General features: G+C 41.4%; 1 protein-coding gene and 2 pseudogenes across 1 annotated transcript; all 3 read right to left on the minus strand.

The window, feature by feature from the left end:
• Nucleotides 1-11748: 11748 nt before the first annotated feature.
• Nucleotides 11749-12222, minus strand: LOC119921453 (60S ribosomal protein L26-like). Its single transcript, XM_038741668.1, has one exon. The coding sequence runs from the start codon at nucleotides 12211-12213 to the stop codon at nucleotides 11776-11778; it is 438 nt and encodes a 145-aa protein (XP_038597596.1). The 5' UTR covers nucleotides 12214-12222; the 3' UTR covers nucleotides 11749-11775.
• Nucleotides 12223-14853: 2631 nt separating this feature from the next.
• Nucleotides 14854-20683, minus strand: LOC119921434 (annotated as a pseudogene).
• Nucleotides 20684-24756: 4073 nt separating this feature from the next.
• Nucleotides 24757-25663, minus strand: LOC119921226 (annotated as a pseudogene).
• Between the last annotated feature and the right edge of the window lie 216 nt (nucleotides 25664-25879).

Raw genomic sequence — 25879 nt, forward strand, 5'->3', positions numbered from 1 at the left:
TCGCTCATCATCATAAGTGCCTTTAAGAAATGAGGTCTCCTTCTTTCTTCAGAGGAGATAGTCTGGGGAACCAAGTAGGAAGACTGAAAATAAGGGAGGGCTTGTGAGGAGAAGAGCCCACCTTTGGGAAGTTGCCGACTCTGGTCCATTCACTGAGACTGGAGGATGCTGGATCAGGAAAACCTTTTAAATCAGCTATTTCAGTACTAGCCTTTAAGGATTAAACAACTAACTAACACTGACTGAGCGGTAAACTGTGTATGACAGCAGCATGCAATTCATAGGAAGGATGTGCTGGCTTAAGAAAAAGGAAGGTAGCTTTGAGTGGGAAGGATTCAAGTGCTTTCTTTTCTAGACTTAAGCTCACTGTAGCCAGAGGACATGTCTACCAACTCAGTTGCACTCTCCCACATATGGGATAGTATAGTATTCTACACACAGTAAGAGATCAATATATACCACTGATTGTTTGATTGATTAATTTTCTAATAGAATGGGGGTGGACAAGTTGATCTCCAAAGCTCCTTTTTGGATTTAGACTCTCTACCTACTTACCCAGAATACGATAACCCTGTGTTTTTATCCTGAATTTTAGTCCACATTTTACCACAAAATTCTGGTATAGAAACCACTTCTATTTTCTTCTGGAGAAGAACAGTCAGAGTGAATCAATGAGAAGCAGCCCAGCCTAGTGGAAAGAGAGTGGGCCTGGGAGTCACAGGTCCTCGGTTCTAACCCCTGGCTCTGCCACTTGTCTGTGGAATGACCTTGGGCAAGTCAGTTTGCTTTTGTATGCCTTAGTTCCTTTATCTGAAAACTGTAGAGTAAGACTGTAAACTCCATGTGGGACATGAACTGTGTCCAATCTGATTATCTTACACACTTACTTAGGACAGTGTCTGGCACAAAATAAACTTTTAACAAATACCATAAAAAATTTTTCAACAAGAGGCAACATTTCTACACTCTGAAAGGTGTTGGGTGCTTGACAGCTTCAGGATCCAGAACTAAAGGGACACAATGAAAAGATAAAATAATAATAATAATGGTATTTGTTAAGCACTTACTATGTGCCGAGCACTGTTCTAAGCCCTGGGATAGATACTAGGTTATCTGGTTGTCCCACTTGGAGCTCACGGTCTTAATCCCTATTTTACAGATGAGGAAACTGAGGTACAGAGAAGTTAAGTGACTTGCCCAAAGTCACAAAGATGATAAGGGGTGAGCCTGAATTAGAACACATGACCTTTTGACTCACAAGGCCATGCTCTTACCACACGATCATAATAATAATAATAATGATGGCATTTGTTAAGCACCATCATTACAATGCAAAGCACTGTTCTAAGCTCTGGGCGGGGGGGATACAAGGTGATCAGGTTGTCCCAAGCGGGGCTCACAGTCTTAATCCCCATTTTAGAGATGAGGGAACCGAGGCTCAGAGAAGTTAAGTGACTTGCCCAAGATCACACAGCAGACATGTGGGGGAGCCGTGATTAGAACCCATGACCTCTGACTCCCAAGCCCGTACTCTTTCCACCGAGCCACGCTGCTTCTCTTCATCTGGTCCTATGTGGGGCTTACCGTCTTAAATAGGAGGGAGAACACGTATTGAATGCCCATTTCAAAAAAGGGAACTGAAGTGCAGAAAAGTTGAATGACTTACCCAAGGTCACACAGCAGGTATGTGGAGAAGCCAGAATTAGAATCTATGTCCTCAGACTCTCAAGCCCGTGCTCTTTTGACTAGTCCATGCTGCTTCTCTAACAAAATGATGGTGAGCCTTAAAAATTAACATTATTCTCCTCCAGTCCAGTCCCCTCTCATATTCTCTGGCCAACTGAAGGATTTTGAATTAACTAGAGTAGCCAAGTTCTTGAAAGTCATCTCCTTAAGCACAGTGTCTCTAACTTTGTCTAAAATAGAGTTTCAGGGGCTGGGAAAATGCAACATGAAAGAATGAGGGGAACGAAAGGAAAATATTTCTGAAAATTGAGTTTACGGAGATATTCTAATTCACTCTGATGACCAGAAAAAAATGCAATTGTGGCAAGGTGAAAAACTTCAGATCTGGAGTCTTAGCAGTTACTGATCAAATCCAATAGACTATTTGTATATTTTGCTCACCTCAAATTTTTCCAAGTTGCCTAATTCTTTTCGACTTCCACAGGCTAGAACATTTGAATGATACAGCTGGGAAATGAGGGACTTGACTTCAATGAAGAAAATGATGTTGTCAGGGCTCTTTATTCTCCTTCACTTAAATGAAGTAAATACTCTTATACTCTACTATTTCTCCTTTCTGTAATTTTTCTTAATGTCTCTCTCCCTGCCTAGACTATAGGCTCCTTGTGGGCAGGGATAATGTTTACCAACGTTTTCATGGTATAAGTGCTTATAAGTGCCAGGCACTGTACTAATCACTGAGGTAGACACAATCTAATCAGGTTGAATACAGTCCAGGTCCCACATGGGGCTCACAGTCTTAATCCCTAGTTGACAGATGAAGAAACTGAGGCCCAGAGAACTGAAGTGACTTGCCCAAAGTCACAGAGCAGGCAAGTGACAGAGACAGTATTATAACCCAGGTCCTTCTGGCTCCCAGGCCCATCCATGCTCTTTCCACTAGGTCATGCTTCTTGTCTGTTTTTCAGTACAACTCTATTGTATTGAACTTTCCCAAGCACTTAAGCTCATTGTGGACAGGGAATAATAATAATAATAATAATAATAATAATAATAATAATAATAATAACATTTATTAAGTGCTTACTATGTGCAAAGCACTGTTCTAAGCGCTGAGCACTGTTCTAAGTGATGAATGTGCATTGTTGTACTGTACTCTCCCAAACACATAGTACAGTGCTCTGCACACAGTAATCACTTGGAAATGAATTAAGTCAGGATTGATTAACTGACTTAGAGTAGCACTCTGTGCACAATGTGTCCAATAAATACCATTGGTTGATTGATGATTGATAGAATCAAACAGCTAAAGTTTGCTAATAGAGATAGGCAGTGATTGGTGGCTCAGAAGTGAGGAGGAATCTACAGTGTGTGGTTGTTCCAAACCTAAAGTGCAGCTTGGGTTCATGTTCTCACCCAGGAAGCTGAGTGCTCAGAGTTTCAAGACCTGAGTTGAGGGCCTCTGAGAGTAGGGGAAAATCTGATGCAGCAAGGCTGCAACTTTGAGGAAAGAAACTTTTGTGAGAAATCAATCAATCAATCATATTTACAGAGTGATTACTATGTACAGAACACTGTACTAAGCACTTGGGATGGTTCATTATAACAGAGTTAATAAACATGTTCCCTGCCCACAACAAGCTTACAGTCCAGAGGGAAAAAAGGTCAAGCCCATTCTGAGGTAATTGCTCTCCCTCCTAATTTAGACTTTGAGCCCCATGTGGGACAGGTACTGTATCCAACCCGATTAAATTTATCTACCCAGTTCTTAGAACTGTGCTTGACACATAGTAAGTGCTCAACAAATACAAAAATAAAAATACTATTATGAGATTTTCTCTACTGAGACACCTTCAATTGGGTTCGTTAGTAATTTCCCCTCTAACCAAACACAGTCCTGACTGGGGAAGAGAAGCAAGCAGTTATAAGGTGAAATACCGCAAAGATGATCCAAAGCCCTGCCCACAGGCAGCTTTTATTAATGTTGTTGACTGACCAAAAATGAACATAGAATGGGACATGTGTATTCAGCTTATATCTTTATTATGCCTTGGCTCTGGTCAGTGGTTGAACTGGATTCTAGGTGTTTACGCAGTGGATGTTGGATCAAGCTGTTTTAGTAGCAACGGTATTTCTTAGGTGGTTACTGTGTGCAGAACACTATTCTAAATAAATAAAATCCAGACACAGCAAATAGAAAGATGTCTGAAAAACTCACATAGGAAGGAGAAAGAAAAATGAGGGTCAAGTAAATCAAAATATTTTGAAAATATATTTCAAATTTTCAAAAAAATTCAAATATTTTTGAAAACATTCAAAATGTTTCTCGATGAGAATTTGCATCAGAATAGTAGTCATTCTATTCCAGCTGTACACCTGTTTTTTACCTGGGTGCTGGTTTCATCAAAATAGTCTGAATACAATTCATTGAGAACATGAGATTGAATAGCTGCCAAACACTGAGGCCTCCTTCAGTTAATTTCTGTTCTCTCCAGGTTATTATATCCCAACTACCATTTTAGCACTTCTGTGTCATAATGTAGGAGACTATCAATAGGAAAAAGTTCACAATATAAATCGTCGGTAATGACCAGAAGCCCAGAGATATGCTGAAGAGTGTAGGCAAATGTCAGCAAGGGACACAAGTCCTGCATAAAATAGGTGATCACACTGGGGTCACTTGTGTAACTCACAACTCCCAGAGCGTTTCTGTATATATATATATGTCTTTCATTCCCTATTACCTGAGAACAAACTCATATACATGCTCCCTTTTCCTTCTTCCTGCTATGTTAAAATTATTTTAGTGTTAGTCTCCCTAACAAAGTTGTAAGCTCTTTGAGGCCAGGGATCATATCTACAAAATCTACTGTATGACCCTAGTGCTTTATATAGTGCTCAGTAAAGAGGACTGCTTGAGTCAGGGCTTTTTGTAATACAAGAAAGCATTAAGCAGGTTTGAAGGCAAAAAGGAAAAGCAACCAGAGAGAAAGAGACTGAAGAGGATGGTAAAGATCAGAAGAAGGATTAGAGTAAGTATTTTTTTTTTTTGAAGATTAAGGGGTATTAGGCTAACCGAAGACTGTATGATCCTGGTGGGCAAGGAACGTGTCTACCAACTCTATTGTATTGTACTCTCCCAAGCACTTAGTATAGAGCTCTGCACACAGTAAATGCTCAATAACTAGAATTGATTGATTGATTGATTGAAATGAGTCTGAGGCACAGCTAGATGGGGTCGTTTCTGAAAAGAAGTAGAGACCTCCTCTTGAGAGATGGCTGGGGAGGATTAGAGAGTGAATGTTGGGGAAAGAGCATTTTAGGGTTGAGTAGCACTCTATGAACCACTCACATTATTAATAGTAATAATAATAATAGATTGTTAAGCACTTACTAAGTGCCAAACACTGTATTAAGCACCAGGATAGATAGAAAATTCAGTATGACACAGTCCCTGTCCCAAGGGTCTCAAAATATAAGTAACAAGGAATAGGATTTAATCCTTATTTTACAGATGAGGAAACAGAGGCACAGTTTAAGTGACATTTAAGTGACTTGTTCATGGTCTATTATTTATTTGTGCATCCAGTTTTTATTATTATGGTATTTGTTAAGTGCTTACTATGTGCCAAGCACTGTTCTGAATACTGGGATAGATACAAGTTAATCAAGTTGAACAGAGTACCAGTCCCAGTTCCACATGGGGCTCACAGTCTAAGTAGAAGGGAGAACAGCTATTGAATCCCTATTTTACAGCTGAGAAGACTGAGACACAGAGAAGTTGTCACTTGCCCAATATGACACCTCAGACAACAGGCAGAGACAGGATTAAAACCCAGGACCTCTAACTTCCAGACCCATACTCTTTCTATTAGGTCACACTCCTTCCTCTATAATTCCTTTGCAAGGCTTAGTCCTGAGATCTCAAAACCGAGGCATGTCTGTCATTTTCAACAGGAGACTCCATCACCATTCTTCAGCAACAAATGGAAGTAGCCTGCTAATTAAAAGATTCTTCTAGCCTTCTGGATGAAAACAATCCATTTTCCTTAATATATTAGCAAACATCTTCCACAGTATCATTTTCCATACCTCAAAATAAGATACTTTATTTCAAACCCATTTCCCTTTCAGCAAAAACCATTGTTCTTCTCTACAACTCCTAATGGCATCTTTGATCTCCAAATTTCTAAAAGTGTAGATCAAGGGGTTTAACAGGGGTGTTAAAATGGTGTAAAGTACTACCACCATTTTATCAAAGGAGAAGGTCGCTGGTGGCCATGTGTATATGAAAACACAGGGGACAAAGAAGAAGATGACAACAGTGATATGGGCACCACAGGTGGAGAGGGCTTTGCGCCTCCCTTCAGAGCTGTAAGAATTCAGGGAGCATAAGATGACACCATAGGAGACGATCAGCAGTGAAACGTTCACGATACAAATCATCCCGCTGTTAGCAATGACCAAAAGCCCTGGGATACGTGTCTCAGTGCAGGCGAGCTTCAGCAGAGGATACGTCACACATGAAATGTTAGATCACGGTGGGACCGCAGAAGGGTAACCAGAACACAAAGAGGAACTGAATCACTGAATGCAGGAAACCCCGGCCCAGGCCATACTCTCCAACCAGCCACAGGTTTGCCGGCTTCTGGTGGTCACGGTACAGGGGCTTACAGATGGCCACGTAGTAGTTGGAAGTTATCACCGTGAACACAAACACATCTACCCCGGCAAAGAAATATTCTGCAAAGAGCTGGGTCATACAGCCTTCATAAGGGATGGTTTTCCTCTCCTGGGGGGAGTCTATGATCATTTTGGGGGTGATGAACGAGGAGAAGCAGGTGTTTCAAAAGGCTAGGAAGGCCAGGAAGTACATAGGTGAGTCCAGAAGGCTGTGACTGGTGGTGATGGTGGTCACGATGAGCACATTCCCTCCCACAGTCACAAGTTACACAAACAGAAACACCACAGATAGGATTTTCTGCATCTCTGGCTTCTGAGACAGTCCCAGGAGGATGAATTCAGTCACGTTGTTTCTACTGTCCATGATTTCTGTCTAGGATGGTTAACTCACAAAGGAGAGCCAGAGCTCTGCAAGCAACAGAGAGAACAAACATCAGCCCAGGTGGTGGTGCAGCTCAATCCCCAAGGTTATGGAACTACTTGCAGTCCCGGAGTTCATTTTTATAAGAAAAATTATTCCTCCATTCTTTCGGAGCAACAGGCAACAGTTTCCTAGAACAGGCATCCTTTCCAAAAGGAGGTTTTCTGTAGAAAATTCACTTTTTTGACCAGAATTGTTCAGGACCGAACCTAAAATTGGATGCTAAATTAGCATCAGCGGGTAAACAAAGCACCACTCACCTCACCAACCCCCAACCTCACCTCCAGATCCCTGGTAGCAGCACAATGTCGCTTGCCTGCCCTGTTCCTCCACCTACTGCCATGTTGATATGAGGCAGCATTCCCACCCCACGACAAGGTGGGGGCAAAGTGAAGTGTGTAATGCCCAGGATCCAGCCCGTGCTAAGTCAGGAGGCATGTCTGGGCCCCAATCTCCGGGAAAAATTATCTGGATTCTCGAGAGTCAGGGCCCCTTAACTTTCTACAGGCTAACTGCAACAAAGGCTAACGAACTTCATTAAAAAAAAGGTACTAGCTAGCTGCCCTGAATATTAGCGGATGAAAATAGTAGCTGCCACCTGAATGGAATAGGCAAAGATGGATTCATTTGAATAATTTCAACCTGATATTTGATTTGCCCCTTGAACTCTCAGGTCCAATTTTGATGGCAAGTTATTTTCCACACCTACATACACGCACTAATACACACATCCACACTCACATTCCTTCTCTCTCACCCTGCCTCCCTCCTTCCCTCCCTCCCTCCTTTCTCTATATCTTTAGTGATTTCTGTCTTTCTTTTACCACTTCCTTGATTACTAATGGAGACACACTGAGAGAAAGAAGGACTTTAACCGGCACATTGTCATGAGGGAGAGTTTGCTCCTTACTCCCCTCATTTCAAGTCAAAAACATCATCACCCCTTCTAGACTGTAAGGTCACTGTGGGCAGGGAATGTGTTTCTTTATTGTAGCAATGTGTTTTCCCAATCACTTACTACAGTGTTTTGCATAACTCAAGCGCTTAGTACAGTGCTCTGCACACAGTAAGCGCTCATTAAATACGATTGATTGATTAAGTGCTCAATAAATATAATTGAACTGTATTGAACTGAAGCAGAATCCCTTTGTCCACTACCCTGCACAACTTGGTGTGGAGGCTTAAGGAATTCAGAAAAAAACCTTCAAATTTGTTGGAGGGTTGAGCTAAGGAAGAAGATGTCTAGGAGAAGCAAAGAGAGGGATTCTTGGGCCTAAGAAGCCAAGGATAAGAACAAGATATTGACTCTGCTTTAGGCCCCATTAGGGAAAAACTTCTTTTTCCATCTATCTCCATGGGAGTCAGCCTCTTGGCATTTCTCTAAGGGTCAAAACCTATCCTAGCATCTGTCGAAATGAAAACAAAGACCTACACCCCTTTATTTGCTGTTCAGGGGTTCATTTGAATCGTAAAATGAAATTTAGAGCAACTATTTGCATGAAAATTCTGGGACATTGAGGAATTTTCAGGCAGAAAAAATTTTCTTCCTCCCCAAAAGTGTCAAAGTGACCCTGGGAATTGGATTACAGATTTTAATCCACATAAGAATTTTACAGAAAGCTTAAAATGTATTCCCCACAAACAAATGATTTAGGTGAAGTAGCAAGTTAAAACAGTGAACTTGTTTTATTTATCAAGGTTAGCTGTCTCCAGCCAACAGGCAGCAAACAATCTCCAATTAATATCTTTTTTTTTCTTCATTTATTCCACCAAGCAGTACATCAATCTAAGATACAATATCGGGGTCTTGTTCTTTTTTTCTCCTTAAATAATTTCCAAGATAGTTTTAAGGAATACAATCAAAGAAGGTAGTTTTTCCTCTGAAATGAAAGGATGGACCTTCCTGGATACAGTGGGATGGACTCGATGACCACCGGTGATCACTTCCAGTCAACAATAAAAAATAATCCTTCTCTTTCAAAATTCCAACTTGCCTCTTTCCTTCCCCTTTAACGAGTAATCTTCTGCCAAGTCTTTGTTCCCTCCACTTTCCCTTACTTCCAGTGACCAAATTCCATCAACATTAGCCTCTCCCACTCTCACCCCCACCTTATCTGTGAAGAAGAGAAGCTGTGCATCCTTGGGGAGCATGCAAGGAAGGGGGGAATCAACAGAAAGTGTCAATAGAATCCTGTGGTTTCCCAAGAGCAAAACCTTATTACTACGAAGAAGAAAAATTCCTTTGGTAATTCAGCCTGCTTTTCACTGAAGCTACCGGCATTAATTTGAAACATGCTTCCACTGTACTCAACATGATACCAGGAAGCAAATATGGCTTTATGCTCAATAAGGGGAAGGCCCCAGAAACAATCATTTCTCATGGTGACTTATGGATTAGCAAGCCACACACTTTACCCCTCAACATCACCAGATTAGTTAGGTTCCCAGACTAATATCCGTAAAATGTGTCCATATCTTCTCTGAATCCCTATTATTCTCATGCTGTACAGGATAAAGGAAGCATGTCTACCAACTCTGTTGTACAGTCCTCTGCACAAAGTAAGCACTCAATAAATATGATAGATTATTGTTACAGTCACAGTCTTCTAGACTGTGAGCCCATCTTCTAGACTGTGAGCCCGTTGTTGGGTAGGGACAGTTTCTATATGTTGCCGACTTGTACTTCCCAAGAGCTTAGTACAGTGCTCTTCAAACACTAAGCACTCAATAAATACGATTGAATGAATGAATATGAATGTATAAGAGAAAAAGCACAAACACATCAATTAACTGGATGGTTTGTGTTTTTATTTCTCTTTTTTCTTCCAATAATATAAAATCCCAGAACTGTCTTCTAGTTGCAAGCATAGGTGTGAAATTAGGACTGGGACAAGAGTCTTTGATAATCTTGATCCAGAGAGTGTCTAGGGAAAACAGCTTCTTAGGGACAAAAAGGATTGGTGGCTCTTTATTCAAACCCTTCTTCCAGAGAGCTTTCCCTAGTCCAGGTGTTTGTTCTTCCCCTAGAAACTGTTGATATTTATTGAGTACCAACTGTGAGATTTTCACCTCCTTCACAAGTAGAAGTTCTGTTCTTCCTTCTTATAGAGAATCTAAATATACACTACACAATAGATAACTAAGAACCAAGTGTTTATTTTAATTTCTTTCAGTGAAATAAGAATGGAAAGAAAAACTTTGTTGAAGGTAAAAGAAACGTAGAGATTAGCTCGGTTAGGGTGCTCATATCAAATGAAAGGCTGATTACATGATCAATAATAATGAGAAGAAGAACAATAGTAGTTGTAAGGTGCATTTTTGTACTAAGCACTGGGGTAGATACAAGATAATAGCAGACACAGTCTTCTCCCATATGGAGTTTAAAGTCTAAGAAGAAACGAGGTTTTTATTCCCCATTTTAGAGTTGAGGAAACTAGGGCACAGAGAAGTTAAGTGACTTGCTCAAGGTCACACAGCAGGCAAGTGACGGACTATTGATTACAACTCAGGTTTTTTGACTCCCAGCCTTAGTGTCTTTCTCCTAGTCCATGCTCCTGGCCTGGCTAAATTGATGAGGTCCTTCAACAAGTCCTGGAAAAACCCAAGATATAGTCGAGAAAGAAAAGAATTCTAGCTTCCCCTTCCTGATACCAGCCCAGGGGCACTCCTCAGTCCCTCTTTTCATTTTCTGGGTGGGAATCCGGCTGAGATTTGGAAAACAAAGTACTCCATTCTGATTTGTCTAGAAGGTGCCCTTGGGAAAAAAAATATCTTCAAAGTTAGAAGTGCAGATTTTCAGAAACCTCTAGCAGATTTTGGTACATTTTCCCTGGATTACCAATCTCTCCCTACAGCAGTGGCTCAAGAATTTTCTCTCAAAAACCCCATGAACTCTTTGGAAATAGTTCTATTGAGTGCCCAATTGATGGTCCAGCAGCTTCGCCTTCAACCTGTCTCTGCACATTAGGTGTTCTAACATAAGGAGGAGATTCCTCTACACAACTCATCGGATTCACACTTCTGTAGTGTCTGTCCTTCAGTGGAATAGTTGGGCATAGTTTTTCTCCTCCCAATACAAGAGTTATTTAAAGGAGGCTCCGTTTAAAGTTCGGGCACCTAATGATGAACCAAGCCCTCAGCCTCTCAAGACTAGCCTTGTGTCCCCCATGAGTAAAAGTTCCCAGAAAAAGCAATCGCCCTGTGCTTTCCTCTGGTCAATTGATGGAGACAAAATCCATATCCCTAGCCATTTAGCTCTAATGTATTAAAATCGTATTCAAATTACTTTTTTTGAAAATGCATGATACTTCCCCAAATGGTTCAGTGGCCCATATAAGGGAGATCAATCAATCAATCAATCAATCGTATTTATTGAGCGCTTACTGTGTGCAGAGCAATGTACTAAGCGCTTGGGAAGTACAAGTTGGCAACATATAGAGACAGTCCCTACCCAACAGTGGGCTCACAGTCTAAAAGGGGGAGACAGAGAACAAAACCAAACATATTAACAAAATAAAATAAATAGAATAACACATCCCATGTTTAGAATTACTTTCCGTTCACTCAACAGAAAAGAAAATTTCACCAACACAGTCTTTCTGCCTGACTGGTAAAGCAAAGGCAGAAGCAGCATTGCCTACTGGGTGGACCTGGGTTCTAATCTCAGTACCGCCCTGTGCCTGCTGGGTGACCTTGGTAAAGTCACTCACCTTCTCCATGCCTCAGTTTCCTCATCTGCAAAATGGGGATTCAATACCAGGTCTCCCTCCCCGTTAAATTGTAAATCCCACGTGGGGTAGGGATTTTGTCCAATAGGGTGATCTTGTACCTACCCAGGCAAATAGTGAAGGTGAAGCAAATACCATTTTCAAAAAATGGAAAAGGCGGTAATCCACAGGTACAGAAGTCTCCCCGAGTGCTTTGAAGTAGAACACACAACCCTCGGGTTCATTTCAAGAGTTTAATCGCAATCACAGCAGAACATTTTATTCTTGCATCTTCTCGATGGTTTCTTCTTTGTATTTGCCCTTCTCCTTGCCAACCTGGCGAGACTTGGCCTTGCGTTCAAGGATCTTTTTGCGATCTTTGTCCAGTTTTAGCCTGGTGATGACCACCTTGCTGGGGTGGATGCCCACGTGGACGGTTGTGCCGTTGGCCTTCTCCCGCTGGATGCGCTCGATGTAGATGACGTACTTCTTCCTGTAAACCTGCACCATCTTGCCGATCTGCTGACCTTTGTAGTGTCCCCGCACCACCTGGACTTCATCATCCTTTCTGATGGGCATGGAGCGGACATTGTATTTTTGTCTCAGCTCCTTGGAAAGAGGAGACGACATGATTTTCCGCCGAATGTGAGAGGGCGCATTGAAGTGTCTCTTGCGGTTCTTGCTGCGGTCAGAAGTCACGAAAGGATTGAACTTCATCTTGACTGCCTTCTAATGCTAAAAGTGTGAAAATAAAAACCACGGTTCTGTTCTGGGGCATTTTTGGTTTGTGATTTCTGTATAAACAGTGTTTGTTTCTGAAAAATGGCACCTTTTACATATTGATGCTGTGGGATGCATGGGTGGGAGATCCTATCAATCAATCAATCAATTGCATTTATTGAGTGCTTACTGTGTGCTGAGCACTTGGGAGCATACAATGTAACAGAGTTGGTAGTCCTTGCCCACAATGGTGGGTGAAAGGTATTTGACCAACTGCTTTGGTCTCTGGTGGGGGAATCGAAGATGTCATGCATCTCTGTCTCTCCCCGGTTCAGTCTACACTTCCTGCTGCTTCCCAGATCATCTTTGTGCAGAAACGCTCTGGGCATGTTACTCCCCTCCTCAGAAATCTCCAGTTGCTACCAGTAAACCTACGCATCAAGAAAAAACTCCTCATCTCGGCTTCAAGCCTCTCCATCACCTTGCCCCCTCCTACCTCATCTCCCTTCTCTCCTTCTACAGCCCAGCCTGCACCCTCCACTCCTCAGCTGCTAACCTCCTCCCTGTACCTCATTCTCGTCTGTCCCGCCGTCGACCCCCGGCCCACGTCCTCTCCCGGCTTGGAATGTCCTCCCTCCGCACATCCGCCAAGCTAGCTCTCTTCCTCCCTTCAAAGCCTTACTGAGAGCTCACCTCCTCCAAGAGGCCTTCCCAGACTGAGCCTCCGTTTTCCTCTCCTTCTCCCCATCCCCCCTGCCCTACCTCCTTCCCCTCCCCAGAGCACCTGTATATGTTTGTACAGATTTATTACTCTATTTTACTTGTACACATTTACTATTCTATTTATTTTGTTAATGATGTGCATCGAGCTTTAATTTTATTTGTTCTGACGACTTGACATCTGTCCACAGGTTTTGTTTTGTTGTCTGTCTCCCACTTCTAGACTGTGAGCCCATTGTTAGGAAGGGACCATCTCTATATGTTGCCAACTTGTACTTCCCAAGCGCTTAGTACAGTGCTCTGCACACAGTAAGCGCTCAATAAATACGATTGAATGAATGAATGAATGCAAAGCTCACTGTGTGATGCACAGGGGGCGCTAGCTTTTTTCATGCTATAAGATTGAATGTTTTGATCCTAACAGCTAAATATTTCCAACGTATTCGTGATCATGTCCAAATTATATTCTAAGTTCTCTCATAATAGAGTCCTAGTCTTTGTGGTTAAAACATTGAGACAACTGAGAAAATTCAGAAACTGCGTGATCTGGTCAAGTCAGCATAAGGGATAGTTGTTATTGATCTGTTTTCCTGAATTTTCCAGCCCATCACCGCAACCCCACATGGAGTTTCCCAAGAGTAACATGTACTGTACCTAGAGAAGCAGAGCTACCGGCTCCTCATGGGTCAGAAACCAACAGTCACAACCATAGTAACCTCCATAGCCTTCCCAACCTTCTAAAATTTGTGGAAGAATTGCTGCCAATGTGCGAGTCTTTCCTGTCCCGACTGGCCTAGGGCAGGTCAGAAGAGAAGCCCCAGCATCATCATAATCATAATAATCATCATCATCATCAGTAGTATTTATTGAGTGCTTACTGTTCTAAGTGCTTGGGAAAGTACAATACTTCAGACAAAATAGACATAGTAGACACAGTATCTGCCCATAACAAGCTTACAGTCTACGAGAGGGAGTGAGACATTAATGTAAATAAATAATTTATAACCTATAATTTATAGACACGTATATAATGTTTTGGGGCTGGGAGTGAGGTGAATATCAAATGCCCAAAGGTCTTAGATCCAAATGCTTAGACAATGCAGAAGGGAGAGCGAGTCGGGGAAAAGAGAGCTTAAAAAGAGATAGCCACTTGGAGGAAATGTGACCTTAATAATGCTTTGAAGGTGAAGAGAGTGATAGTCTGGCAAATTTGGAGGAGGGAGGGAATTCCAAACTGGTTGTTGGGGGGGAGTACAGGAGAATGTGAGAAAGGGGATGGAGGTGAGATAGACAAGATCAGGACACAGCGAGTTAATTGGCACTATACTGTATCCACGCTGATGATCTTGTACCAACTCCAGTGTTTTGTATAGTGTTTGGCATATAGTAAGCGCTCAACAAAATACCAATATCATTATTACTGAGCTCCTTAAACTATAGGGCACAGGATGGTCTGTTTCCATCTTACAGAGGTTTGAGCCTACATGTCTTGCCAATAACACTTTGATAGTGTTAAAAGAGTCTTCAGTGTGGTCCCATTATGAAAGGGAGTGCATGGCCAACCCTCCTTATAAAGACTAAACATTACTGTTCCAGCTTCCAATCTGCTGGCCCTAGCTAGAAGCTTGGGGGCATCTTGGGGGTGGAGGAGAAAGGAGGACATGAACTGGGCCCCAAGAAGTGACCGTTGTCATGATAGTATTCCTAACTACACCAAAAGGAGATGAGATAAGTGGCTTGTGGCAAGACAACCCTGCCTCCATTCAGAGATTCTTCCCTCTGTATCTGTGCCCAGAATGAGCCCAGACTTTTATGTTCATGCCCCAAATGATCTGGAATCATTGAACAATTCCTGCCCCTTCTCAGTTTCACAGGTCAACCCTCTTGTCACCTAACCGCTTGCATAAATGAAATAATTCAATTTGCTTTCCTGCTCCACAGATTCTTCATGACACTTTTCACCTCCACATTTCTTATGATGTAGATGATGAGGTTCAACATGGGGGTGACGATAGTGTAAAATATGGCCACCGACATGATCAAAGGGAGAGTGCACATGGGCCTTATGTACATGAAAATACATGGAAAGAAGAACAAAATGACTACGACAATGTGGGAGACACAGGTAGAGGGGAATTTCCGTCTCCTTGCAGAAATGTGAGTCCTCAGGGAGTGCCAGATGATGACGTAAGAAAAGACCAGTAGGAGAAAACTTAAGGTACACATCACACCACTGTTGGCCACGACCATCAGGCGGCAGACCTGGGTGTTGGTGCAAGCAAACTTAAATTAAGGGAGCAAGTCACAGATGAAGTGATCAATCACGTTAAGGCCATAGAATGGCAACTGGACCATGAAGAGGATCTGGATGGTTGTATGAAGGAAACCTCCTGTCCAGACCACCCACATCCGCAGGCCGCACACGTGCTGACTCATGATGGTTGTGTAGTGCAGGGGCTTACAGATGGCCATGTAGTGGTTAAAGTCCATTGCCATTAGGAGGATGATCTCGGTACTGGCGAACAGATGACCTGCAAAGAGCTGTGAAATGTAGCCACTGAAGGCGATAGTTTTCTTCTCCTGCAGCAAATCTATAATCATGTTGGGAGCCACAAAGGATGTATAGCAGGTATCTATGAAGGACAAATAGGCCAGAAAAAAGTACATGGGGGTGCCCAGAGTTTGACTGGCCTTTATGGTTGTGATGATGACCAGATTACCCATGACGGTGACAAGATAGGATAAGAGAAAAATGACAAAGAATGTTCTCTGACTGTCCGGACTTTTGGTAAAACCCAGGAGGATGAATTCGGTCACATTTTTTTCTCCACGTTTTCCATGACGGACATGGGTAAGAGTTGGTTTATCTAGAAAGAGAATAAAAATCTAATCCATATTGCAATCATACTGACCAAATAAGAAGACATTTGAAGGTTCTCTACTGTTGAAGTTTTGACAGATTTTCAAAATAATTAGGCTAAAAGGGGCCTCCAGGTTTCAACTTTTCCAGTTGCACAGTCACATAGCAGCTCTGATTGAGTGTCTAAGCACCAGCTCTGTTCAGAAGACAAGGGAGGATAAAGCTCACTTCCTGTCCTTGAAGAATTTTCCATCTAACAAGGAAGTACCACAAATATAAAAAAAAAATGTGCATTCCAATACCACTTCACACAAACCGGATCCTTTTTTATAGAACTTGTTAAGTACTTACTATGTGCACGAGCGCTGTACTAAGTTTTGAGATAGATACAAACTAATCAGGTTAGAACAGTCCATCAATCAATCAATCAATCAAAAGTATCTGTTGAGCATCTTCTTTGTGCAGATTACTCTGCTAAATGCTTGGGGCAGTATAGCAGATTTCTAAAACATAGTTTTCACTCTCAAGGAACTTATAGCCTAGTTGGGGGTCAGACACAAAGAAAATTACAGAAAAATAAAAGAAAGAAAAAATGGACATCAATCAATCAGATCATATTTATTGAGTGCTTATTGTGTGCAAAGCACAATACTAAGCACTTGGGAGATTATAACACAACAAGGTTGGTAGATATATTCTTCCCACAACGAGCTCACAATCTAGAGGATATATACATATTTGAAAAGACAATGAACCAGTTTTTCAGGTGCCCAAAGACACTAGTTTGTTTAAATAAAGGTGTACCAGACTAGTATTTCTGTCAGAAATATTCGTAGCCTCGTTTTTACTGCAACAGGGAAGAGGAAGATGGTGGCAGATATTTTACTAGTCTATAGAATGGTTGATGTATTTTAAAAGGGAGAGAGCAATTTCAGGTGAGCAAGGAAAAGGTGATCCACCTAAGGAGAAACAATCCAAATTACAATTATATGATAATGGACTCAGAGTTATCAATCATGGTTCAGGGAAGAGATCTCAAAGTAACTGCTGACTTGTTATCTGATTACTCCATCTTAAGAAAGATAAAGTGGAGCTGGAGAAGAACCAGAGAAGAGCAACAGAGATGATCAGGGGGGTGACGAAGCTTCCTTGTGAAGAGAGAGTTAAAGCATTAACGTTCAAATCTGAGAGGTGGTGTGATTAAAGTCAATATACTTATGAAGGATGCAGACAGAGCAAATCTGGAATTGGTAGTCATTCATTTATTCATTCATTCAATCATATTTATTGAGCACTTACTGTGTGCAGAGCAGTGGACTAAGCACTTGAAAAGTATAATTCAGCAATAAAGAGAGACAATCCCTGCTAACACCGGGTTTACAGTCTAGAAGTGGAAAGCGAATAACACCACATGAGGAGAAGGTGACAACCTTCAAGGCTTTGGGAGGATGGTTCAAACCAAACAAAAGAAAACACTGCACTCTGCAGTAGTGAGCATTTCACCTTCACTGTATTTTGTTTTTGTTTAATGGTACTTTTTAAGCACTTACCATGTTCCAGAAACTTTACTGAGCACGGGGGAAGGTACAAGCTAATCAGATTTGACACAGTCCATGTCCCACATGGGGTTCACAGTCTTAATCTCCATTTTACAGATGAGGTGACTGAGGCCCAGAGAAGTGAAGCTACTTGCCCTAGGTCACACAGCAGACATGTGGCAGAGGCAGGATTAGAACCCATGTCCTCTGACTTCCAGTACCGTGCTCTGTCCATGGGCCAAGCTACTTCGCTGTAACTGTTCACTGTAACAGGAAGAAATGCTGGTGGATAATATTAGTAGGTTCAGAAGGTTCGAATTAATGTGTGGATGAACAGATCAGAATGATATACTAGAGGGACAGAGGGATGTTGAAGGGGAGATTAGGAACCTAAAAGTAATAATCAATCACTCATACTAATTGAGCACATGCATTATGTGCAGAGCATTGTACTAAGAGCTTGGGAAAACACAACAGAGTTGGTAAACATGTTCCCTGACCACAAGGAGCTTACAGTATATTCGGGGAAACAGACATTAAAATAGATAAATAAATTATGGATATGTGCCTAGGTTCTGGGGGACTAAATGTGAGATGAGGAGCAGCATGGCCTAGTGGCTAGAGCACAGGCCTGGGAGTCAGAGGTCAAGGGTTCTAACCCTGGATCTGCCACTTGTTTGCTGTGTGACCTTGGGCAAGCCACTTCACTTCTCTAGGCCTCAATTACCTCATTTGTAAAATGGGGATTGAAACTGCAATCCCCATGTGGAAGAGGGACTGTGTTGAGTGCTTTCTATGTGTCATACACTGTTCTAAGCACTGGGGAAGATACAAGCAAATCGACTTGGACAGAGTCCCTGTCCCACGTGGGGCTCACAGTCTCAATCCACATTTTACAGATGAGGTAACTGTATGTTAGAGCTGGCCCTGGGTATGTCCATTCAGACAGTTATTAATAATACTCACACTTTAACAATAGATGACAAGATCAAAGTTGATGGTGTCTGTATAGCATTTATTTAAGGCAAAGAAAAAAATTGTGAGTTGTTTTTGGAAATAAAAACCAAACATAAGCCAATATTCAAATCTTACATTTGCTGCATTCTGAAAGTAGATTATGTCCTGTGTCTGAGTTGGCTTTTCTTTCCATCTCTGACTCTCTCAGGTACTGCAGAACTTCAGAATACAAAGCACCCGTCCACTTTCAGGTTGGAAAGTCAACATCAGCACTTAATTCAGGCACTGACTTCAAAGAATGTTGTGTCCTAGGTGACCTAAGGATCCAGTTGTTCCCTGCGGGACCGATCAGAACTTGGTACATCTCCCTGTCCTCAGAAAACAGGAGGAAGCTTGTCCTGCCATTTAGAGTCAAAACTAGGCTAGCATGGCAAACTCAGTCTGTTTTTTGTCACCATCAGCTCTCTAACCATCTTCTCACAACAGATATTTTACCTTATTCAAAGTTCAGAGACCTAGTTAAGTACCAATTTTCACTCTCTCAGAGGAATGACTAATCTCCCCTGTTAAGAACATTTGCCAAAGTGTATCTACACTGGGCTTTGTTTTGGTCAAGTGTTTGAGGAAACGTTTATGTCCCTCCGGAATCTGTTCCTTTTATGACTTGCTAGCTAGACCTTAATTTGTCCGGGAGGAGAACTGAAGCATTGAATGCCAAAACCTCTCCCTTTGTGGAAGCAGCAACCTGAGATGAGGCGGGGCCTGGGGCTCAGGTGGAGAGGGATAGGGATGATGGACTCTTACAGGCATAATTCATGCCCAGAAGTACCTGCAGATGGGCAGATCTTCTAGACTGGAAGTTCGTGCCTTCCAACTCTGTTGCACTGTACTCTCCCAAGAGCTTAGTATAGTGCTCTGCAAAGAGTAAGCACTCAATGAATATCATTGATTGACCCAAAATAGCAAACTTAGTCATTTGGAAAATTCTGTTAAAAAAGGCAGTTATTATGAAAGTGGATATTTGAATGTTTTTTAACATCTTGCTTTAATTAGCTCAGGACACTTATTCTTGGTACTTTTTTGAGAGGCAGAGATGAGTCACCGCTACCTCCATTTTACAAGTAACTTGAGCAAGGTTCTGACACTAGTCCAATGAAACAAAAGTTCAAGTTTCCTCTTTCTGGTAAATGATCCTTCTTTCTGTTCTCTTTCACATTTAAGATAATCTAACCATATATATACAGTTGTCTTTCATACTCAAAGGCCATTGTGATTATGATGATTATTAGTAGTCAGTTCACACAGCTTCTGGAAGCGAGAGAGGAATTTCTCCAGTCATTTTTCCAGTGTGTAACTCCACTGCCTAGAGAAACACATAACAGAATCACAATTCGGATGGCAGAATCCCGACAGCTTTACAGCTGATGACTTAGCCTCTGATGGGATATGGCTAGGATCAATATTCAATTGACAGTGATAGCCAAGTAAACACAAAGGACAGAAATGTCCAAGAGTGTTCTCGTGTCCATGCGTAAGGGGAGTGGAGGAGAAAGTCATTCATTCATTCATTTGTATTTATTGAGGACTTACTGTGTGCAGAGCACCTTACTAAGCACTTGGGAGAAACACAATTTAACAATGTCTCCCATATGTACTTCCATGGTATGTACAATCAAGGAGCTAAACAACAAATAATTGATCCACAAGCTTCCTTGGGGGATTTGGCCAAATAGCAGGGTCATTGCTCCTTCAAGGAATGTACCAAACAGCAGTGACTCGGATGTAATTCCTTAATTGTGCTTTTCTCAATCACTTGCTAGCTAGAGCTTAATTTACTTAGCTTACTAGCAAATATAGCTAGGAAGTCACTGACTTACTATATGCCAAGCACTGTTCTAAGTGCTGAGGTATGTACAAGTTAAACAAGATATCTTGGTTGTTATCCATTTTGCTCCAAGAAGGGATGCTGATGGAAGAGTTCAAGGAAACAGATGTGCCTTTATGGTAGTTGCAAATCTTCACTTTGGTCTGAAGTCTAATGTTATATTGCCTTCTTCTAATCAAATTTCCCAAAAGATATGGTGGTCTTCTTTATTAATCATCATCATCATCATCATTAACGATGGTATTTATTGAGCACTTAATATGTGCAGAGACCTGTACTAAGCACTTGGAAGAGAAATATACAACAGAGTTGGCCAAATGTTCCCTACCCACAGTGAGCTTACAGTCTATTTGGGGAGACAGACATTAATATAAATGCATAATTTATAATATAAAATGTAAAAGGTATGTTCATAAGTGCTCTACTTTTATTTTCTTGATTCTTGATTCACTTTTTTGAGTATTTACCAAGTTCCTTCTCACCCAAGGAAGACGTGGCCCAGTCCATGTCCTCTTGATGCCAATAGAAAAAGGGATGAATGAAGTCAAGCAGAATCCTGTTTCGTCAGTGAAACCCCTCAAGTAGAATCTTTTGGATAAAGCTTATATCCATGGGAATGGTCCATTTGGGTTTAGACCAAATTAACATGATTAAGGAGAATACTTTCAGACCTATCTTCCCCAAATTGGCCCTTGTGACTTCTGGGAAGACTAGTTTTAAAATAAGGTTGTGGTTGAAGTTCATCCAATGAATGCAAAGCATAATAAATACTGATAATATTTAAAGACACCAAAAATATCCTGTCATATACAATATTCAACAGGTAGCCAAGAAAGAGGGAGGTAAATGAGTTTTATTTAAATAAACTTAATGGAGATGAAAACGATTAGTTCTCTTCTGAAAGCACAGAAACACTCTCAGTTGCCCTCATGATCAGCATTTTCACAGATTCTTTTGGAAGGAATGTAATGTTCAGGCTGGGGAGTAGCCGAGCAAAAATCTCGATAAATAAGCAGTATGACATAGTAGATAGAGCACGGGTCTAGGAGTCAGAAGGTCATGGGTTCTAATCCTGACTCTGCCACTTGTCTGCTGTGTGACCTTGGACAAATCTGTTAACTTCTCTGTGTCTCAGTTACCTCATCTGTGATTAAGACTGTGAGACCCACGTGGGACAAGGGATTGTGTCCAATCTTACGTGCTTGAATCCACCCAAGCGCACATCAGCACACATTAAGCATACATAGTAAGTGCTTAATGAATACCACAATTATTATTATTATTATTATGAGAAGACCTGAGCTGGAGTAGAGCCTTACACAAGTAGTCAGGAGATTTTGCTAGATGTAGAGACGAACAAGTACTCAGAGTTTATTGGGAGTGAAGAACTGTATAGAAAAATGACCTGGGAAGCAGAGGGAAGTAGAAAGGGTAGAGCCTGGACAGACAGAGGTAGATTGGTGGGGAGGCTGAAGCAACAGTCTAGCTAGGATCTGTCAAGGGTTGAGACCAGAGTGGTGGCCATTTTTGATGAAAGGAAGATGTAGATTTGGGAAATGTAGTAGCAGGAAAAATGCCAGGAGTTATTGACAGAGTAAATGTGAGAGATGAAAGAGAAATGGGACAGGGCATTGCCAAGATTGCAGGCTTCAAAGATAGAGAGGATGGTAGTGTTGTCGACTGTTATGAAAAAGTTGAATGGACAAGTGGATTGGGGAATAAAGATGAGTTCAGTTTTAGATATGTTGAGTTCAAGATAGCAGCTGATCTTCCACGTGAATATGTCTTAGAAACACTGATTTTCTACTACAACCTTGTCCACTCACTTTGCTCCTCTAATACTAACCTTCTCATTGTACCTCGATCTCATGTTTCTAGCCACTAACCTCTTTCCCACATCCTCTCTCTGCCCTGGCCTGAAAATCTGACAGACCACCAGTCTCTCCATCTTCCAAGCCTTGGTAAAATTGTAACTCTTTCAAGATGTCTTTCCCAACTAGGCCCTCATTTCCCCTGTAAGCTCCCCTTTCTGTTTAGCTCTTGCACCTAGATTTGTACCCTTTATGCACACGATATTCACCTCACCCTCAGCCCACAATACTTATGTACATATTCATAATTTATTTTAATATCTGTCTCCTTCCCTCAGGCTGCAAATTCTTTGTGGTCAGGTAACACTTCTACCAAATCTATGGCATTGTACTCTCCCAAGAGCTTAGTGCTCTGCACACAATAAGCACTCAAAATATATCATTGATTGGTTGATTAATTCAAATACAATTTTGGTCTCTTCTAACAAATCTATGGCATTGTACTCTCCCAAGAGCTTAGTGCTCTGCACACAATAAGCACTCAAAATATATCATTGATTGGTTGATTAATTCAAATACACTTTTGGTCTCCACGTTTGAAAGGGGATGTTGAGAACTTGAAAAGTTGAGAAGAGTAGCATAAAGACATAGGTTTAGGAACCAAAATGCCCATGAGGAAAGACTAAGGAACTGGGGATTATTCAGACTGGAGAAGCCTAAGGTGAGTTAATTAGTTTCTTCAAATATGTGAATGGCTCTTACATGCAGGTTGGTGATTAATTGTTCTTGATATCCACTGAGGAAAAAAATCAGACAATGGGCCTCAAAGCCATCCCAAGAAATTTAAATTGCTTTTGAAAAAGAATTTCCTGACAGTGAGAGCCACTAAGCAGCATAATAGTGTGCTGACTGAGAATTCTTCCCTAGTACTTTCCAGAGAGGCACAGATCCCATGGCGTAGTGGAAAAAGCACGGGCTTGGGAGTCAGAGGTCGTGGGTTCTAATCCCAGCTCCGCTATTTGAGAGCTGTATGACTTCGGGCAAGTCACTTAATTTATCTGTGCCTCAGTTACCTCATCTGTAAAATGGGGATTAAGACTGTGAGTCCCACGTGGTACAACCTAATTACCTTGTACTTACCCCAGTGTTTTGCACATAGTAAGCACTTAATAAATACTACTACTATTATTATTATTATTATCATTATTATTATCCCCAATGAATTTTGATAATGTACATAGGCAGGGGAAAATATTATATTTTTATGATATTTGTTAAATGCTTACTATGTGCTTACTATTGTACTCTCATTGTACCAAGTGCTTAGTACAATGCTTTGCACAAAGAAAGTGCTCAATAAGTGCAATTGAATGAATGAATGTGTCAGGAAATGTTCTAAGCGCTTGTGTAGATACAGGTTAATCAGTCGACACAGTTTCTATCCCATATGGGGCTGTCAGTAAAAGCAGGAGGGAGAACAGATATTGATTCTCCAGTTGCAGAAACTGAGGCATCTAGAAGTGACTTGCCCACGTTGAACTCCCTGATGTCCTTTCCACTCTTCTGAGTCTATGAAGAGCGAGAAAAATTCTTAAATCCACAGAAAAATGTCTCTTCTTCAGATATATTCAGAAACAATTCACATTATTGGCCAGATTTATGTAGGCCACTTTGTAGTTTCTCCATTATAGTGCAAGAGAGGGATCTCAAAGATGTCCAGATCACAGAAGCCACCACGTACTGAGAAGAACGTTGGATGGACCATCGACTCATGTGCTCCACACTCACACTGAGCAAAAACTGGTCTCCAAACCACTAAACTCCAAGAGGAAGAAGATAGCAGCCAAGAACTCTAGCAGGTTCTAGCTGGGAATCCTGCTAGGAACCCTGCTGAAAAAATAAATCAAACCACAAACAGCAACAAACATAATTAATGGAAATAACTCGGTGAAGCTGTTGCAGGCAACTGTTTAGACATTGGACAAGGCCAAGAGAAATCATCTAGAGTGGTGTGATGTAAATGACCCAGAAATGAAAGAGCTATGTTCAGCTTGCTATGAGACATCGATGGCCCTTGCGACACCTTGGAGCATCTGAGAACTCAGACAGGAATAAAGCTTTCAGAAACCTGTTCTGTGACTTGCAAAACAAATCCAGGTACAGGAACAGGTGGTGAGATGCCTGAACGTAATAAATTGTTACAAATTCAAAAACATCTGCACTTTTCGCAGGTGTCCTTTGAACACAGAATAGGCATTAAAAGAGGCTTTCCCAGACTAAGCCCCCTCTTCCTCTGCCTCCCCATAGCCCCAACTTACTCGCTTTCCTCTACACCTTTCTGTGACCCACAGCACTTGTGTTTATATGTACATATTTATAATTATAATTCTATTTATTTTTTTATTATTGATGTGTATATATTCATACTTCTAATTATTTTTAATGATGCTACAGATGCCTGTTTACTAGTTTTGATGTCTGTCTCCCCCTTCTAGACTGTTAGCCCATTGTGGGCAGGAATTGCCTCTATTTTGTGCTGAATTGTACTTCCCAAGTGCTTAAGTACAGTGCTCTGCACAAAGTAAGCGTTCAATAAATACGATTGAATGAATGATTCTGTTGCTAATTTTGTCCTCCATATGAATAAATTTATTTTCACTCTGAGTTCTTCACAATTCGATTTGCTTGTATTCACCCCAGCGTCTAGTACAGTGCCTTACAAATAGTAAGCACTTGACAAATACTATTATTATTAATGTTATTATTATGTCAATTTAAAATGGCTTTCTTCCTCCAGAGCTTCCTCACAACATTTTTTACCTCTGCATTTCTCAGAGTGTAGATTAAGGTGATAATAGTAAAGAATGCAGTCACTGATTTTTCTATGGGGAAGGTGCACACAGGCCTCATGTACATGAAAATGTAGGGAACAAAGAATACGACAACCACAGTGATGTGGGAGCTGCAGATTGAGAGGGCTTTGCGCCTCTTTTCCAAACTGAGGGATTTCAGGGAGCTCAGGATAACCACGTAGGAGAGAAGTAGCAAGAGAAAGACGATCACACAGATAACCTTACCATTGCCAGCCACTGTTAGGCCCATGACGTAGGTATCGGTGCAGTCGAGTTTCAACAGAGGGTACTTATCACAGATAAAGTGGTCGATGACATTGGGGCTGCAGAAAGGCAACTGAAACATAAAGAGAAGTTGTTCGAATGAGTGCAGAAAGCCTACCACCGAGGCCAATCCCAGCACCAGTCCACAAGCCAACCGATTCATGTTTGTTATATAATACAGAGGTTTACAAATTGCCACCTAGCAGTCATAGGCCATAACCACCAGAACAAAGACCTCGGCACCTCCAAAAATTGTTCCACAAAGACCTGGGTCATATAGCCTTTAAAGGAGATGGTTTTCTTCTCATAGAGTTAATCTACGATCATCTTGGGGGCCATGACAGGAGAGTAAAAGGTATTCATCAAGGACAAGTAGGCTAGAAAGAAGTACATGGTGGTGCGTAGATTCTGGCTAGCGATTACTGTTACGACAATGAGCATGTTCCCCACTATAGTCAACATGTAGATGATGAAAAAAACACAAATAACACTTTCCACACCTCAGGATTCTGGTATAGTCCCAGGAGAATGAATTCAGTCACGTGGCTTTTGTATTCCATTTCTTCCTGTGGAGGAGGTCAGCTCCGAAGTGAGAGCCTGTTTACCTGCAAATATAATGACAATTACAAATGAGGAAGTCTTGGATACAAGCGGAGCTGCTGTCTGTAGGACTTCAAAGTTCCATTTCTATTATCTCATTTCTTCCCTGCAAACACTGTGTTATTAGATGGAACTCTTCAGCTTCTTCATTTTACAAAGGGGAAAACGAGGTTTAG

This window comes from Tachyglossus aculeatus, assembly GCF_015852505.1.
Source record: "Tachyglossus aculeatus isolate mTacAcu1 chromosome 12 unlocalized genomic scaffold, mTacAcu1.pri SUPER_6_unloc_2, whole genome shotgun sequence".
Lineage (NCBI taxonomy): Eukaryota > Metazoa > Chordata > Mammalia > Monotremata > Tachyglossidae > Tachyglossus > Tachyglossus aculeatus.

Excerpts from the sequence above, each read along its gene's own strand:
- LOC119921453 (XM_038741668.1), bottom strand. The coding sequence starts at position 12,213 with ATGAAGTTCAATCCTTTCGTGACTTCTGACCGCAGCAAGAACCGCAAG.